Raw genomic sequence first — 16,287 nt, forward strand, 5'->3', positions numbered from 1 at the left:
GCCGGCATCCAGCCCCAGGCCCAGGCCCTGCCACCGTGACGTCACCTCAGGCCTCCTCGCCATGACGTCACCTCAGGCCCTGTCGCCATGACATCACGTCAGGCCTCCTTGCCATGGCGTCACCTCAGGCCCCGTCGCCATGACGTCACCTCAGGCCCCGTCGCCGTGACGGTCACCTCAGGCGTCCTCGCCATGGCATTACCTCAGGCCCTGTCGCCATGACGTCACCTCAGGCCCCGTCGCCATGACGTCGCCTCAGGCCTCCTTGCCACGGCCGCGGCGAGGCCTCAGGCCCCCTCGGTGCCGCAGGCCCCGTTGCCATGGCGACGCCTCAGGCCCCCCCCGTCGCCACGGTGACACATTTCCCCCCCCCCGCGCCCCTCGTTACCATGGCGACCCGGTGGGGCCCACCCCCCTCTGGCCGGAAGCGGTCGGCGGGTGCGCCGGAAGTACCGGGGAGGGTGGCGGAAGCGGAAGCGGCGGCGGCGGTGTCCTTCTGGGCCGTGACGCCGGGGCGGCACCATGGCGGACGCGGCCTCGCAGGTGCTGCTGGGCTCGGGGCTGACCGTGCTCTCGCAGCCCCTCATGTACGTGAAGGTGCTGGTGCAGGTAAGGGGCGGGGGGGGGGGGTGTCGGTAACGGGGAGGGCACCGGGGCCGGTACCGGTACCGGCGGTGGCCCCACGGCAGCCTGTCCCCGCCGCAGGTGGGGTACGAGCCGCTGCCGCCCACCCTGGGGAGGAACGTTTTCGGGCGCCAGGTCTACCAGCTGCCCGGTCTCTTCGCTTACGGTAAGTCAGCCCCGGTGGTACGGCACACACCGCTCCCCCCTCCGCCGTGACCCCCGCCCCGCGGGGACGGTGGTCGAGTGGGGGGGCGTCCCCCGTGGCGTGACGCGTCCCCGCTGTCCCCAGCCAAGCACATCGTGAAGGTTGACGGAAGAGCGGGACTCTTCAAGGGACTCACCCCCCGCCTCTGCTCCAGCGCCATCGGCACCGTCGTGCACGGCAAAGTGCTGCAGGTACCGGGGGGGACACGGGGGGACACACACACACACGGGGGGGGGGGGCTCTGCCACCGGGAGCTGGGGACGTGCAGACCCCACGTCTTGCCGCTTTGGGACTGGCAGGGCCTCCCCCGTCCCCCCTGGCTGTACTAACCCTGCCCTCTCCTCCCCAGCGGTACCAGGAGGCCGAGCAGGCTGAGGTAGGTGTGAGGCCGCTTTCCCCGGTGAATCCTCCCTCTCTCTTCTTCCCTTTCTCCCTCTCTCTCCCCTCTCTCTCCCCTCTCTCTTCCCTCTCTCTTCCCTCTCTCTTCCCTCTCTCTTCCCTCTCTCTTCCCTCTCTCTTCCCTCTCTCTTCCCTCTCTCTTCCCTCTCTCTTCCCTCTCTCTTCCCTCTCTCTTCCCTCTCTCTTCCCTCTCTCTTCCCTCTCTCTTCCCTCTCTCTTCCCTCCCTCCCTCTCCTCCCCTCCCATGTGCCCCCGCAGCTGTGGGCAGAGGCACCCTGCCATCGAGTGCTGCCCCCAGGGAGAAACGCGGGGCTGGGGGGCTGCTGAGCCCGTGCTGGGGGGGATGACGGGTCCTTTCAGGGGTGGTGGGGAGGGAGCGGTGCCTTTTCTGGGGCCCTGTTCCCCATCTGATGCCTCTTTCCCTCTCTAGCCTGGAGCCAGCAAGAAGGAGCCCGTGTCCTCGCTGGAGCAGGTTCTCAAGGAGGTGAGGAGGAGGAGGGTGCTGGGGTGCGAGAGGGGCTCGGTACAACACCAGCACCGTTGGGGTCTCTACCTGCCGCGTCCCTGTCACCTGCCCCCCCCGCCCCCTCCTCCTGACAGCCCATTTCTCCCCCAGACCTCCCGAGAGATGGTCGCTCGCTCTGCCGCCACGCTCATCACCCACCCCTTTCACGGTAGGTGCCCCCCACACCCCCGCCACGGCTGGTGCGTGGGCCCGGTGATGGGTGTCTGTCACTCCTCTGTCACTCCGGAGCGTCCCTGTGCCCCCCCCCGACCCCCACGCTGCCTGTCTCTGCCCGCAGTGATCACCCTGCGCTGCATGGTGCAATTCATCGGCCGGGAGACCAAGTACAGGTACGGGCGGGGGGGGCCGGGGCTGCCGCGGGGGGCTGCCTGCCTGCCCGTGGTGTCCCCTCTGACCACGGCGTTCTCCTCTTCCTCCCCGGCCCAGTGGGACGCTAAGCGCTTTCGCCACGATTTACCGAGAAGAGGGTGTCCTGGGCTTCTTTGCGTGAGTGCTGACAACCGGGGTCTCGGTGGTGGGTGGGGGCAGCGGGGGTCTTTCCCCAAAATCCATGAGCCTCGCTCAGGCATCGCTCCTCGCTTCGGCCGCGGCGCCGCAGCTCTGCTCTCCCATCTCGCTGGGCTCGAGAAGCACTCTGCCCTGACCTCGCCATTGCTGGGGCGCACGGTTTCCCGTTCTGCCCTCCCCGGGGGGATTCCTGGCGCAGATCCGGCAAGCCCCCGCCTCGTAGCCACCGGCCTTGGGTTGCGCGGGTGACATCCAGTGCCTGGGAACGTTAAAACAGAGCAAAGGTGCAGTAATCCTTCCCTGGGAGCACCGGCTGGGGAGGTGTTTTGGGTCCCTCCAGCAGCTCCCCTCCGTGCCCGTGTTGCCTCTGAACCGTTTGTCTGAACATCCCCGCTCCCAGGGCGGGGAGTTCCCCCCTCACCTGGTGTTTTGGGGGGACGGCTGCTCCCTCCCATTCCCAGCTGGCTGTTCCCCGGCTCTCCACATGGCCGGATCTGGGTCTGCCCTGGGCTCACGTTCCCGCTGCCTCTTCTCTTTCAGCGGCCTCATCCCCCGGCTCCTCGGGGACATCCTTTCGCTCTGGCTCTGCAACATGCTGGCCTACCTCATCAACACGTACGCGCTGGAAAACGGGGTATGGGCTCCGCACCCTGCTCGGGAGGGCCCAGGTTGCATCTAGGGGGACAGTCCAGGGGGGCAGGACCCCGCTTTGGGGTGACAGCATGGCTCCGTGGGGGTTGAAGGTGCCTTTTCTCCTCCTGCAGGTCTCAACTATGGCTGAGATGAAGAGCTACTCACAGGCAGTCACTGGAGTGAGTACAGCCCGTGCGTACGTGTGTGTGTGTTGGGGGGGTTGTGTAGCCCCGTGTGTGACGCTGCCCCGGGGAAGGAATGCTCCGTGGAGGAGGCGCATGACCCTGCGTGCCCGTGGGCTTACAACCTTGGCCTTGCCACCGTGTAGCCTGGCCCCGCATGGAGCCTGCGGGAAAGGGCTCCCTTCCCCGGGGGGGGCCCTGGGGATCTTTTAGGGCTTGTTCTCCCCGCGTGGAGGGAAGCGGGGAGATCCCTGTGGGGGCCGGGGGCCGCTGCCGACCAGCCCTGCTCTCCCTTGCAGTTCTTCGCCAGCATGCTGACCTACCCCTTCGTGCTGGTCTCCAACTTGATGGCTGTTAATAATTGTGGGTGAGTCTGCTGCTAGTTCCTACCCCCTCAGCGAGGGCGAGCCCGCGCCCGGGGGGGTGCTGGCGTGGGCGACGGCCACGTGCCTCCGCGCTGGATCGGTTCCCCAAACTGCCTTTCCGAAGCTCCCGGGTGGCAAAGAGGTTTCAAACTGGCTGTGGGGTTGATCCCTCGTTGGTAGCGCTGCGGTTGCGGAGGACACGTGGGGACATGTGGGGAGGGAGCCCGGCTTCGAAAGGACCGTTTTGGGCTTCAGCCCAGCGCGGGGCTGCAGAGGGGACGGGTGCTACCCCACTGGCTCAGCCCTGGGTGGAAATAATTCCTCGCGGGTCTTCCTTTCCCTTCCCCAGGCTGGCCGGGGGTCTCCTCCCCTACGCACCCACCTACTCCTCCTGGCTGGACTGCTGGAGCCAGCTGCACAGGGAGGTAAGTGGCCGGAGCCGGGCAGCGCCAGGATGCTGCCCGGCCGTGGCAAGAACCGGGTGGGAGCCCCGTGGGGTCTTGGGGGGGACGCAGCGGGGCTCAGGGCAGCCCTGACTTACCCGACGGTGGTCATCTTCCCCCTTCCAGGGCAACATGAGCCGAGGGAACAGCCTGTTTTTCCGCAAGGTGCCCGCAGGGAAGCGATACGTGTGGGAGGAGAGGAGGTTTCGTTGAAGTTGGAGCCGGGAGGGGAGTTGTGAAGCTGATGCCGGGCTCTGGAGGCAAAAAATGATGAGAGAGTGGTGATTTCTATACAGTTTTTTTTAAAATCATTTAATGCTGAGAGATGAAGGCAGATGTGTGAGGGTGTCTGTCCTGGGGCCAGGGGCTTTCTGGGGAGGGGGGCTGGCTGATCTCCAGTGTTCCTTCCCCATTCCGACCGCCCTAGCACTGTCCCTATTATTCCCAATTCTTTACCCAACCCCTTTTTGTCAGCCGGTGCCCGCCTGGACCCCCGCTGTAGTCGCAGTCAGCCAGGCTGGGTGCTGGATCGGTCCCACGACACATCGTCACGTCCGTCCTGTCCCCACGAGGACCAGCGCCTGTGCCTTGTCTTTAGCCTGAAAGCGTTGGTGTTGCCGAGGCTGCCTGGTAAATCCGCTGGCAGAAATCCTTCTCCCGCTTCCCATGGTTACGCCCTGGGAGCCTTTTCCCAGCCTTGGACCCAGTTTGAGGCTGTTTTGACAGAGGAAATTCCCCCATGAGGTAATGGTGCCCGGAACCATCACCCCCTTAGAAAAAACCGCTTGTTTCAAAAACCAGCTGTACAAGCGTCACAGGCGCTTGGGGAGCGACAGCCCCAACAACCCCAGGGGCTGCCCCCAGCCCAGGGGGGGGATCAGAAGCCGTTCATTAACGGCTGGGGATAATTGTGGGGCAGCGGCGTGGGTGGTGGCAGGGCCCTGGGAGGAGCGCGCTGCCCGAAGGGCTCCCCGCCTGTGCCTCAGTTTCCCTATCCTCGCTCCCTCTCGGGGCTGTAGTGGTGGGGGGCAGCGATCGGATCGATCCCACCGTGGGTGTTCCCCGGGTGTCGCAGCACCCGTGGGGGGTGTCACAGCACCCCCAGGCAAGGGGGGACACGGGGCTGGTGACAAGGGGAGGGATGGTGGCACGTGTGCACAGCTGGAGAAGGGGCTGCACAGCTGGATGGAGAGTTGCACACCCAGCGGCAGGGTTGCACAGCTGGAGCAGGGCTTGCACACCCTGCAGGGGTTGTTGCATATGCAGAGGGGGGGTGCAAAGCTGCGTGGTGGTTTGCACACCCGGTAGAGGTGGTTGTGCACAGCGGGGGCGTTGCACACCCGGCAGGTGAGTTTGCACACCCAATGGGGGGGGGTTGCACACCTAGCAACGGTGGTTGCACGCCTGGTGGGGGGGTCGCACACCCAGCAGGGTGGTTGCACACCCGGCAAAAGTGGTTGCACACCCAGCAGGGTGGTTGCACACCTGGCAAAAGTGGTCGTACACCTAGCGGGGTGGTCGCACACCCGGCAAAAGTGGTCACACACCCAGCAGGGTGGTTGCACACCTGGCAGTGGGGTTGCACACCCGGCAAAAGTGGTCGCACACCCAGCAGGGTGGTCGCACACCCAGCAAAGGTGGTCACACACCCGGCAGGGGGGTTGTACACCCGGCAAAAGTGGTCGCACACCCGGCAGGGTGGTTGCACACCCGGCAAAAGTGGTTACACACCCAGCAGGGTGGTTGCACACCCGGCAAAAGTGGTCGTACACCTAGCGGGGTGGTCGCGCACCCGGCAAAAGTGGTCACACACCCAGTAGGGTGGTTGCACACCCGGCAAAAGTGGTCGCACACCCAGCAGGGTGGTTGCACACCTGGCAAAAGTGGTTGCACACCCAGCAGGGTGGTTGCACACCCGGCAAAAGTGGTTGCACACCCGGCAAAGGTGGTTGCATGCCTGGTGGCGGGTTGCACACCCGGCAAAGCGCGGTCGCACACCCAGCAGGGTGGTTGCACACCCGGTGGAGGGGTTGTACACCCGGCAAAAAGTGGTCGCACACCCAGCAGGGTGGTTGCACACCCGGCAAAAGTGGTCGCACACCCAGTGGGGTGGTTGCACACCCGGCAAAAGTGGTCGCACACCCAGCAGGCTGGTTGCACACCCGGCAAAAGTGGTTGTACACCCAGCAGGGTGATTGCACACCTGGTGGCAGGGGTTGCACACCCGGCAAAAGTGGTCGCACACCCAGCAGGGTGGTTGCACACCCGGCAAAAGTGGTTGTACACCCAGCAGGGTGATTGCACACCTGGTGGAGGGGTTGTACACCCGGCAAAAGTGGTCGCACACCCAGCGGGGGGGTTGCACACCCGGCAAAAGTGGTCGCACACCCAGCGGGGGGGTTGCACACCCAGCAAAAGCCGTCGCACACCCGGCAAAGGCGGTCGCACACCCGGCGGGGGGCTTGCGCAGCCGTCGGCGAAGGCCCGTAAGGCGGCGGGGGGGGTGCCCGGGGGCGGTCCCGGGGGAGGCGGTGCCGTGGGCGGCCGGTACCGGACGCCCTCCCCTCCCTCGGTGCCGCCGCCATGGCGGAGCCGTGCGCGGGGCTCCTGAGCAGCGGCAGCGAGCGGCGGTGCCGGGCGCGGCTGGCGGCGGCGGCGGCGGCGGCGGCGGGGCGGCGGGGGGCGGCGGCGGCGGCGGTGCTGGTGCCGCTGTGCTCGGTGCGCGGCCGCCCCGCGCTGCTGTTCACGTTACGTTCCCGCCGCCTGGGCGGTCCCCACAGCGGTGACGTCAGGTACCGGCGGACGGGGAAGCGGGTACCGGGAACCCATGGGACGGCCGCCTTTTTGACGGTGCCGTTAAATTTTTTTTTTTTTTTTTTTTGTAGTTTTCCCGGGGGGCGGCGGGACCCGGCGGACGGCGACGCGGTGGCAACGGCTTTACGGGAGACGCGGGAGGAGCTGGGGCTGGAGCTGGGAACACCGAGCGTCTGGGGGCAGCTGCGGCTGCTGCCCGACCGGGTACCGGGCACCGGGAAGGGGGGGGCACACGGGGATGGGGACGGGGAGGGCGCCGGTGGAGGTGACAAGGACACCGGGGAGGGGGGGGGGAGTGGCTGGGGACACCAAGGACACCGTGGGGTGACAAGGACACAAAGGCAGGGTGGCAGGGACACGGGTGACAGGGACACGGGTGACAGGGGTTTGGGGTGACGGGGCACTGGCTGTAGGTAAGGGGGGGGGGGTGACAGAGACACGATGGGTGTCAGGGTTGGGCGCAAGGAGGGGTCAAGGCGAGTAGGTGGCACTTTGGGGGGGGGGGGTGTCACCACCCGCCCCCCCCCCCCGGTCCCTTGCTGATGCACCTTCCAGCAGGGGCAGATGGTGGCTCCCGTCGTGGCCAACCTGGGGGCCCTGGAGGGCTTGACGCTGACCCCCAACCCCGACGAGGTGGGTGACGCTTGCACCGGTCGCGTCCCCTGCTCGGGGGCGAGCACCCCCATTCCCCGGCTCCCACCGGTAACGTCGTGGCAAACGATGCCGGCCACCCCCCCCCCCCCCCCTCGCCGCCTGTGCCGTCAGGTGGAAGAGATCTTCACCCTGCCGCTGGCTCACCTCCTGCGGGAGGAGAACCAAGGCTACACGCACTTCCGCACCGCCGGCCGCTACGGCTACACCCTGCCCGTCTTCCTCAACGGCCCCCACAAGGTCTGGGGGCTGACGGCCATCATCACCGAGCTGACCCTGGAGCTGCTGGCACCCGACCGCTACCGTCGGAAGACCCACGTGTTGGCCCGCAGCCCCTCGGGCCGGCCCCCCGAGGGGAGCTCGGCCTGACGCCGGAGGGGATAGGGTGACCCCCCTGGGTGCCAGGGTGGTGATTTTGGGGAGGGAAACGGGGTGGGGGGGGGTTGCGTGTACAGGCGGAGCTCTCCCTGTGCCTCGGTTGTGCGGCTTCTTTCATCCGCACACGGGGATGGGCGGGAGGTGGCTGCCGTGGGGAAATGGCAACCCCCCCCCCCAACACTCCGTCGGTGCTACCACCCACCGCACTCCCCGCGGCTGGTATCACACACTGTGATTTAGTAAAAAGCCATGTTTGGACCCGCTTGCGCCACAGCCTGTAAGTCAGGGAGCGCGGCTGGCCCTCGGTGCCAGCATCACGGGGGGTCGGGGGGGGGGATGACAGCTGTCCCCCTGGCACTAGTACAGGCAGGAGCTGCCCTGGTGCCACCGCGGCGGTGGCAGGGAGGGCAGGGTCCCCAAGGAGGGACACGTGGCTGTGTAAATACCCCGGCTGCTTGGTGCTGCCCCACAACCATCGACTTTCCCCTTGCCCAGTCCCAGAGAGGGAACATGGAGTCTCATGGAAAGCCAGGATCTCCCCTCTGGGGGTATCCAGACCCTGGCTGCGTGATCCCCCCATCCCTGGGGATCCCCTGCTCCGGGGGAGGCAGGACCCAGAGCCCCCCAACAGTCCCTTCCCACTATTTTATGCCCAAACCCCCAGCAAAGAGAGAAGCCTGTGAGCACAGCAGCGTTTATCGGGGACCCCTCAACACAGCCCCACAAAAAGCTGTGAGAAGCCCCGCACCCCCAAGAAGTGCCCCACCGCCACCCCAGGCAGGACAGGGCAGGGTCACTGCTGCCGGCAGCCCTTGCTCCACCGCTGGCTCCTTACGCCGATGCCGCTCGGGCTTTGGCCTCCCCGTAGCGCCGCATCCTCTCCTCCAGCTCGGGTCGGAAGTGGCGGATGAGGCCCTACACAGAGCAAACGAGATGGGTTAACGGAGCAGGGAAAAGCTGCTGCCCACCCCTGACCCTGCTCCCGGCCTCAAATCTGCCAACCCCCCCGCCCCGCACCTGCACGGGCCAGGCTGCGCCGTCGCCCAGGGCGCAGATGGTGTGGCCCTCGATCTGCTTGCTGATCTCCCACAGCGCGTCGATCTCGGCCACCTGCGCGTTGCCCTGCACGAACCGCGCCATGACCTTGTTCATCCAGTCGACGCCTGCGGGGATGGGAAGGCCGTGAGGGGCCTGTGGTGTGATGCCCACCCCACCCCATAGCCCCCCAGCCCCCCCTGCTCACCTTCCCGGCACGGGGTGCACTGCCCGCAGCTCTCGTGCTTGTAAAACTCGATGAGGCGAGCAATAGCTTTAACGACATCGGTCTGGGGAGGGAGGGGAGGGTGAGGGCCCCGCCACGGCACGGGTGAGGCCGGGGAGGGGGCTCGTCCCTTACCGATTTGTCCATGACGATGACGGCGGCCGTGCCGAGCCCGCTCTGCGCCTGCACCAGGGAATCGAAGTCCATCAGCACGGTCTCGCACACCGACTTGGGGAGCAGCGGCGTGGAGGAACCCCCCGGGATGACAGCCAGCAGGTTGTCCCAGCCCCCACGGACACCCCCTGCCAGAGAGGGGGGGGACAGGACGGGCTGAGCCGGGCCCGGCACCGGCCCGGTGCGGTTTGGCAGGGTGGCCCGCAGCGCTTACTGGCATGCTTCTCGATGAGCTCCTTCAGAGGCACCGACATCTCCTCCTCCACGGTGCAGGGGTTGTTGACGTGACCCGAGATGTTGAAGAGTTTCGTCCCCGAGTTGCGCTCCCGCCCGAAGCTGGCGAACCAGGCGCCCCCGCGCCGGCAGATGGTGGGGGCTACGGCCACTGTCTCCACATTGGCCACCGTGGTGGGGCAGCCGAAAACACCTGGAAGCGGTGAGAGCTCTCAATGGCTGCCTCGTCCCTGCAGCAGGATGGCGGCCCAGGGACCACTTGGTTCTGTCCGGTCGCCACCATTTTGTCCCGCTCTTGAGCGGCAACTAGAAATCGAGGCTGGTGCCACCAAAAGCCACGCGAGCCGGTTGCGGCAGGAGCAAAGCGGGGAGGGCTGGGGACGTACCCACGTCGGCGGGGAAGGGGGGCTTCAGGCGCGGCTTGCCCTGCTTGCCCTCGATGGACTCGATCAGCGCCGTCTCCTCCCCGCAGATGTAGGCTCCGGCACCCCTCACCACGAAGACATCGAAGGCGTACCCCGAGCCGCAGGCATCCCGTCCCAGCAGCCCGGCTTCGTAAGCTTCCCGGATGGCCACCTGCGACGGGGGGATAGACGGATGGGTCTGGGGGCTTCCCCCTCCCCGCCGACGGGGTGTCCCCAAACCCCGGCCCCGCGCCGCTCACCTGTAGGTTGGAGGCTTCGTTGTAGAACTCACCGCGGATGTAGATGTAAGCGGCGCGGGCGCCCATGGCGCGTCCCGCCACCAGGCAGCCCTCCACCAGCTTGTGGGGGTCGTGGCGCATGATCTCCCGGTCCTTACAGGTGCCCGGCTCCCCCTCGTCCGCGTTCACCACCAGGTACTTGGGCCTGGCGGGGCGGGGGGGGGGGGGCAAGCGTTGTCAGGGCCGCGCTCCCCACCGGGAGGGAGCCGCGGCGCGGCGGTGCCGGTACGGATCTCACCTGCCGTCCGGGGGCTTGTTCATGAAGCTCCACTTGAGGCCGGTGGGGAAACCGGCGCCGCCGCGACCCCGCAGCCCCGAGGTCTTGATCTCACCGAGGATCCAGTCCACCCCCTTGAGCAGGATCTCCTTCGTCTTGTACCAGTCGCCGCGGCGCAGGGCCCCCCGCAGCCTGCGGGCACGGTCGGTGGCACCGGGACGGGACGCACCGGGATCCCCCCCCCCCCACCACCACCACCACACCGGCCCCCGGTACTCACCTCCAGTCGTGCCGCCCGTAGAGGTTGGTGAAGATCCGGTCCTCGTCCCGCAGCGACCCGAACTGCGTCTTCTTGGGCGCCGTCTGCGGGGGGACGGGACGGGACACGGACTCAGCACCGGTAATAACAGTACCGGCGGGATCGCCCCCCCCCCCCGCCGCCGCCGCCGCCGCCGCCGCCGCCGCCGCCGCCGCCGCCATTTCCCCATCCCCGCTCACCGAGAAGGAGGCGGCGGGCAGGCGCCGCAGCGCTAGGAGCTGCCGGGCGGCCATGGCGGGGCGGACACCGGCACCGGGACCACCGGGACCACCGTCACCTTCAGTCGCCCCCGCAGCGTCGCGCCGGCGGTGACGTCAGCGGCGCGGCGCTGCGCTAACGCCAGCGGGCGGGGCCGCAGCGGGGGAGGAGGCGTGGCCACACGGCAGCGGGGCGTGGTCACGCGGGGGTGTGGACACGCGGGGGCGGGGCCTCGCGGGAGGGGGCGTGGCTAGGCTGGCGCCGCGCCCGCGCTGCCACGTGCCCCGCGCCCGGGCGCGGGTCGGGTTTCGGTAGCTGAAACCGGAGGCCCCCGGTCCCCCCCCCCCCCCCCGCCGCCTCCCCGGGGCTCCCCGCTCCCCCCCCCGTCCTCCCACCATCCCGGGGGGGGGCTGCACCGCGCCGCTCCCCTCCCAATGCCGTTTGGGGGCACGTTTGGGGCCACGTTTCCCACCCCCCCCCCTCCCCAATGCCGGTGGTTGCCGGTGGTGGCCTCGTCCCGGCGAAGCACCGGGGGGCCAGGGCGACCGCCGGGGCTCGGGGGATCCGGTTTCCCTCCCGCCTGGCCCCGGGGGGTGGGGGAAGAGATAACGGGGAGCGGCGGTGAGACGGGGCGGCAGGCGGAATGTTTTTCCTCTTCCGTGGGCCCCAGCGGAGGGGTACCGGCAGCCCCGCGCCCCCCACCTGCCGGGGTGCCTCCCGCCCCCACGGTCCCAGCAAACGGGGCGGCCGCCGCCTCCACCCGGCCCCGCGGCTCGGGGGGCATGGGGGACCCGGCACCGCCGGTACCCCGGGTCGGCCCAGCCAAGGCAGCGTGTCCCCCACGGAGCGTCGGTGGGCCGGCGAGGAGCTGGGGCTCCAGCCGCCCCCCACTTTCGGGCAGGTAACCGGCAGCAGGGGAGAGGGCCAGGGTATGGCCGGGCACCGGAGGGGGGGGGGCGGGCCCTGAGTGCCCCCATGGGGAGGCTGGGGAACCGGGGAACAGCTGGGCGGCTCCCCACATCTGGAGCAGGGCGGCCAAGCGGGGAATAATCCGGGGGATTATGTGTGTGCGCGGGCGCGGCGCACCCCCCCCCCCCCGCCTGCCCTGCATATCCCCAGATATTCCATAAAAACCTCAAATCCCCACGCAGCCACGGCCGCTATCACACCCCCCCCGGCCCCGGCTCACCCCGGCGGGGTGGCAGCCCCCAGGACTGCGCCAGCCGGCCCCCCGGGGCCAGGCATGCCCTGCGGCGTGGGGGCAGCCCCCAGCCATGGGCAACTGCACCAAGACCCCTGAGCGGAGGCTCCCTAAGGTAAGGCCGTCCCCGGGGACAGGAGGAGGGGGGGGACCCCTGGCTCGGCCCCCCCCCCCCGCCTCGACGCTGACGCCCCGCTCTGCCCGCAGGATGGGAAGTCGCGCTCCGGTCCCCCGGTCCCCGGCGCCGGTGACCCCGAGGAAGCGGCGGAGGCGGCGCAGTCTCCACCGCTGCAGAATTATTCGGTGCTGCAGGGGCTGGTGGGGCCGGCCTGCATCTTCCTGCGGCAAAGCATCGCCATCACCCAGCTGGTAGGCGCCCGCCCCCTCCCCGCGCACCACGCGCGCCCGCCGCACCGGGCACCGCGTTGGCGGCTGCGCCCCGCCGTCGCCCGCGAGCCGGCGAGGGGATTTAAGGCAGGATTCCTGGGTGGGGGATCCGTGGGAGAAGGATCCCTCCTTCGACTCTTCCCGCTTTCTCTTTCCCAGGACCGAGAGCTGCGGCCCGAAGAGATCGAAGGTGAGGTGCTGCGCACCGAGGGGACGGGGACGGGTGACGGTCTTCGCCCCGGTTGGGAGCTCCCCCGGCTGCAGCGGGGCGACGGGCGGGTGGGAGCGGGCAGCGGTGCCGGCGGTGACGCCGCGCTGCCCTCAGAGCTGAAGCAGGCCTTCCGGGAGTTCGACAAGGACCGCGACGGGTACATCAGCTACAAGGACCTGGGCGAGTGCATGAGGACCATGGGCTACATGCCCACCGAGATGGAGCTCATCGAGCTGTCCCAGCAGATCAGTACGTGGCGGGGCGTGGGGGGGGCCCCCCTCCGCCCTGCCGGCAGCCGGGCTTGCCCCCGGCGATCCCTGCCTCCTCACCCCCCGGTGACACCCCCCCCCCCTTCTCCTCGCAGCCGGGGGCAAGGTGGATTTTGATGATTTCGTGGAGCTGATGGGCCCCAAGATGCTGGCGGAGACGGCGGACATGATCGGGATCAAGGAGCTGCGCGACGCCTTCCGTGAGGTGAGGGGACAGGGATCGGGGCGGGGGGGGACAGCCCGGGCGCGGGCAGGCTGGCCAGCCGCCGGCACGCCGAGGGCGGGCCGTCGCCGACGGGCACTTGCCGTGCAGTTCGACACCAACGGGGACGGGCAGATCAGCATGGCGGAGCTGCGGGAGGCCATGCGCAAGCTGCTGGGGCAGCAGCTCAACTACCGGGAGGTGGACGAGATCCTCAAGGATGTGGATCTCAACGGGGACGGCCTGGTGGACTTCGAAGGTAGGGGCCGGGGAGGGGGCCGGGAATATCCACGGGAATATTTGGGATGTTCTGTACGTATTGTCCCGCCGGCAGAGTTCGTGCGGATGATGTCGCGCTGAGGGCGGCGCGTGCCAACACGGGACCCGAGCCCCCGCCGTGCCTTACAGAAGAGGAGGGGGCTGCAGAAGAGAAGCCCGGCTCCGGCTGCTGCGGCTGGGGCCGTGCCGGTGCGAGCGCGGCACCTGGGGCAAAGCCCTCGCTTCTTCGGCGCCGGAGGTGCTCAGACTCAACCTCGGCCGCACGCCTGCCCGGCCGCCGAGGTCCAACCGCGGCGTGGGGCGCCGGGGCCGACGCCGGACCCCTTTTCGGCACAGACTCAGCTGGGCTTTGGCCGCTTTCACCCTGATCTCCGCTCTCTCCTGTTCCCCCGCTCCGCAGCGTCCCTGACCTCACCCCGGCTGCTGTTCCCCAAAACCCAAACGTGCCGGTCTCCTGCCCTCCCGCTGCGCCCCAACTCTGCCGGCTCATCCCTCCAGCCTTCGTTTTGACCCCCGTACCCAACGCCGAGCCCCTCAGCCTTGACCCCGCTCCCTCCACGCCGTGATTTAAGGCTGACCTTACGGCGTAACCCCGACGCCTGTCCCCCCGTTACCGCCGTTTGGGCTCAGACTTACCCCGGACCCTGCTCTGTCCTGCCCCGCGCCACTGAGGCATCCCTCCGTTTTCGGGGCCGGCGTGGACCCTCACGGTACGTTCCATCCGACCCCCGGCGCAGGGGAAACTCCTCGGGGCTTCGGCACCCCGGCCAGGACATCCTTGAGGAAAGAAGCCGGGAATAAAGCGTTTGCCTTCTCCCCCACCTCCCCGGGAGCACGGGTGGGAAGGGGAGAGGCACGCTGCAGTTTGGGGTAATTTTTGCACCTCCAAGTTAAGGAAATCTGCTGCTTCCGAGTTGGGGGGGGGGTGTGTCTGAACAAATTTATTAATTTTTTCAATCCTTGCCCTTTTGAAATGAAAAATTCTCTCTCTGCGGACTTCTGTTTGTCTTTACGTTGAGTATAAATAGCACTCGCTCGCTCCACGGTCGTCCCGTGTGTCCGTCCCCCCCCCCCCCCCCCGGTACAACCTGTCTCCCGGACAGCAGGACCCCCACACCGAATGCCGCCCCGAGAGGCGGGCCGGGGCAGCCGTTGACCCCCGGTACGGCCCTGCCCGACCCTCCCCAGGCTGCCGGGACCCCCGGGCACCCCCTCACCTGCGCAGGTCCCGGGGACATTTTGGGGGGGGGGGGGTGTCCACAGGGTCCCCCCGGTGCCGCGGTTCTCCTCAGCGGGGCCGGTACCGGGGGTCGCTCCCCCCTGAGGGGATGAGGCGCACGGGGGGGGGGGGGGGAGAAAGGGGCGGGGCCGACGCCGCGTGTCTCCACGGTGACCGGTGGGGGGGGGGGGGTGAGAGGCGGGCGCGGCGGCGCGATGACGTCGGCGCGGTGGCGTCATCACGGCGAGCGGCGGTGCCGGTGGCGGGCGAGCGCGGGGGGGGGGGGGGGGGCGGCCGGGTCAGGTCGGGCCAGGCCGAGGCGGAGCCGGCGCCGCCGTCCGCCGCTCCGTTTCGTTCCCCGGGTCGGAGCTCGCGTGTCCGTGTGTGACCGTCACGGGAGTTTGAACGGCGGTCAGCGTCGGTAACCAACCGGTGGGGCGAGCGTGGGGGGGGGGGGGGCCGCCCACCGACCCCCGTGAACGGCTGGGCGGCCGTCGGGGATGTCCTACAAGCCTATCGCTCCCGCCCCCGCTACCCCCGGAGCCGCCAGCGCCAGCCCTGCCCCACCGGGGCCCGGGGCACCACCCGCCGGTGAGTGTGTACCCCCCGGTAACGGCGGGGGGAACGGAGGGGGGGGGGGGCGGGGAGGCAGCCGTTAACCCTCCGTTTCTCGCAGCCACGAGTGTCCCGTCGCCCTCCGGCTCCGTCCCCGGTGCCGCCGCCCCTTTCCGGCCCCTCTTCAATGACTTCGGGCCGCCGTCCATGGGCTACGTGCAGGTGAGAGGCGGGGGGGGGGGGGACGGCGAAACCGGGGACCGGGGGGTGGCGAGGGCGGCTCTCAACCCTTCTGTATCCCCCCCCCCCCAGGCAATGAAGCCCCCCGGGGCTCAGGGGTCGCAGAGCACCTACACCGACCTGCTCTCCGTCATCGAGGAGATGGGGAAGGAGATCCGGCCCACCTACGCCGGCAGCAAGAGTGCCATGGAGCGGCTGAAGCGGGGGTAGGGGCAACGGGGGGGGGGGGACACACACATACACACCGGCTGACCCCCGGTCCTGCTTGCCCGGGGGTCCCCCTGCCCGGGTGTGTTGGTGGGGGGAAGGCGGGGGGGGGGGGGACGACACACGGGAGACTGATGTGGGGTGTCTTTCTGCTTCTCCCCGCAGGCATCATCCACGCCCGGGCGCTGGTCAGGGAGTGCTTGGCAGAGACAGAGCGAAACGCCCGCACGTAACGGCTGCTGACACCCGGGACCCCCCCCTCTTCCCTCCCCGGGACCCCCCCCCCGGTGTCCCTGCCCTGCTGGTGGTGGCGGGGCTGCCGTGCTGCCTGTGCCCCCCCGCCCCGGTGCTCTCTTTATAAATGCGTGTTTTTATAAATAAAGGATGTGGTTGGGATTCTGCCTCGGGGCGGGCTCTGCAGGGGGGGCTGGCTGTGGGGACAGGGGGACACGGGGGAGCGCTGCGGGGGGGGGGGGGTCAGTGCCCCCGGGGGCTGCAGCCGGTGCTGGGGGCACCGGGGAAGAGCTTGGAGCTACACTAGGGGGGGAAGGGGGGGTCCTAGAGCTGTGCCCGGGCAGAGGGGTGCAGGAATGAGCAAAACCTTCTTTGAACACTTAAAAAAAGGGGACTTTTTTTTTTAATAAAACCCCCATTTTTCCCGAGCCCGGTGGTGGCGGTGACCCT

The 16,287-nt window shown here is 68.7% G+C and overlaps 5 protein-coding genes across 5 annotated transcripts; 4 read left to right on the forward strand and 1 right to left on the reverse strand.

The window, feature by feature from the left end:
* The first annotated feature begins 446 nt into the window (after positions 1–446).
* On the forward strand, positions 447–4,214 carry MTCH2 (mitochondrial carrier 2). The gene is made up of 13 exons (XM_052812013.1): positions 447–609; positions 706–790; positions 914–1,020; positions 1,179–1,205; positions 1,659–1,712; positions 1,845–1,902; positions 2,032–2,083; positions 2,181–2,240; positions 2,802–2,895; positions 3,026–3,073; positions 3,376–3,443; positions 3,791–3,866; positions 4,011–4,214. The coding sequence occupies exons 1-13, from the start codon at positions 523–525 to the stop codon at positions 4,095–4,097; spliced, it is 903 nt and encodes a 300-aa protein (XP_052667973.1). The 5' UTR covers positions 447–522; the 3' UTR covers positions 4,098–4,214.
* Positions 4,215–6,452: 2,238 nt separating this feature from the next.
* On the forward strand, positions 6,453–7,985 carry NUDT8 (nudix hydrolase 8). The gene is made up of 4 exons (XM_052812025.1): positions 6,453–6,676; positions 6,770–6,902; positions 7,254–7,331; positions 7,464–7,985. The coding sequence occupies exons 1-4, from the start codon at positions 6,468–6,470 to the stop codon at positions 7,716–7,718; spliced, it is 675 nt and encodes a 224-aa protein (XP_052667985.1). The 5' UTR covers positions 6,453–6,467; the 3' UTR covers positions 7,719–7,985.
* A 422-nt stretch (positions 7,986–8,407) lies between these two features.
* On the reverse strand, positions 8,408–10,958 carry NDUFV1 (NADH:ubiquinone oxidoreductase core subunit V1). The gene is made up of 10 exons (XM_052811995.1): positions 10,815–10,958; positions 10,597–10,679; positions 10,338–10,508; positions 10,061–10,244; positions 9,783–9,972; positions 9,377–9,589; positions 9,124–9,290; positions 8,971–9,052; positions 8,745–8,890; positions 8,408–8,642 (listed from the first exon to the last, which is right to left on the reverse strand). Exons 1-10 carry the CDS (start codon positions 10,866–10,868, stop codon positions 8,559–8,561), a joined length of 1,374 nt encoding a protein of 457 aa, XP_052667955.1. The 5' UTR covers positions 10,869–10,958; the 3' UTR covers positions 8,408–8,558.
* An 852-nt stretch (positions 10,959–11,810) lies between these two features.
* CABP2 (calcium binding protein 2) lies at positions 11,811–14,425 on the forward strand. The gene is made up of 7 exons (XM_052812026.1): positions 11,811–12,149; positions 12,242–12,403; positions 12,581–12,611; positions 12,747–12,881; positions 12,997–13,106; positions 13,215–13,362; positions 13,438–14,425. The coding sequence occupies exons 1-7, from the start codon at positions 12,108–12,110 to the stop codon at positions 13,461–13,463; spliced, it is 654 nt and encodes a 217-aa protein (XP_052667986.1). The 5' UTR covers positions 11,811–12,107; the 3' UTR covers positions 13,464–14,425.
* A 467-nt stretch (positions 14,426–14,892) lies between these two features.
* Positions 14,893–15,999, forward strand: CDK2AP2 (cyclin dependent kinase 2 associated protein 2). Its single transcript, XM_052812037.1, has 4 exons — positions 14,893–15,192; positions 15,278–15,378; positions 15,469–15,600; positions 15,768–15,999. Exons 1-4 carry the CDS (start codon positions 15,102–15,104, stop codon positions 15,834–15,836), a joined length of 393 nt encoding a protein of 130 aa, XP_052667997.1. The 5' UTR covers positions 14,893–15,101; the 3' UTR covers positions 15,837–15,999.
* The last annotated feature ends 288 nt before the right edge of the window (positions 16,000–16,287 follow it).

The sequence above is a fragment of the Harpia harpyja genome, chromosome 16 (genome assembly GCF_026419915.1).
Source record: "Harpia harpyja isolate bHarHar1 chromosome 16, bHarHar1 primary haplotype, whole genome shotgun sequence".
Lineage (NCBI taxonomy): Eukaryota > Metazoa > Chordata > Aves > Accipitriformes > Accipitridae > Harpia > Harpia harpyja.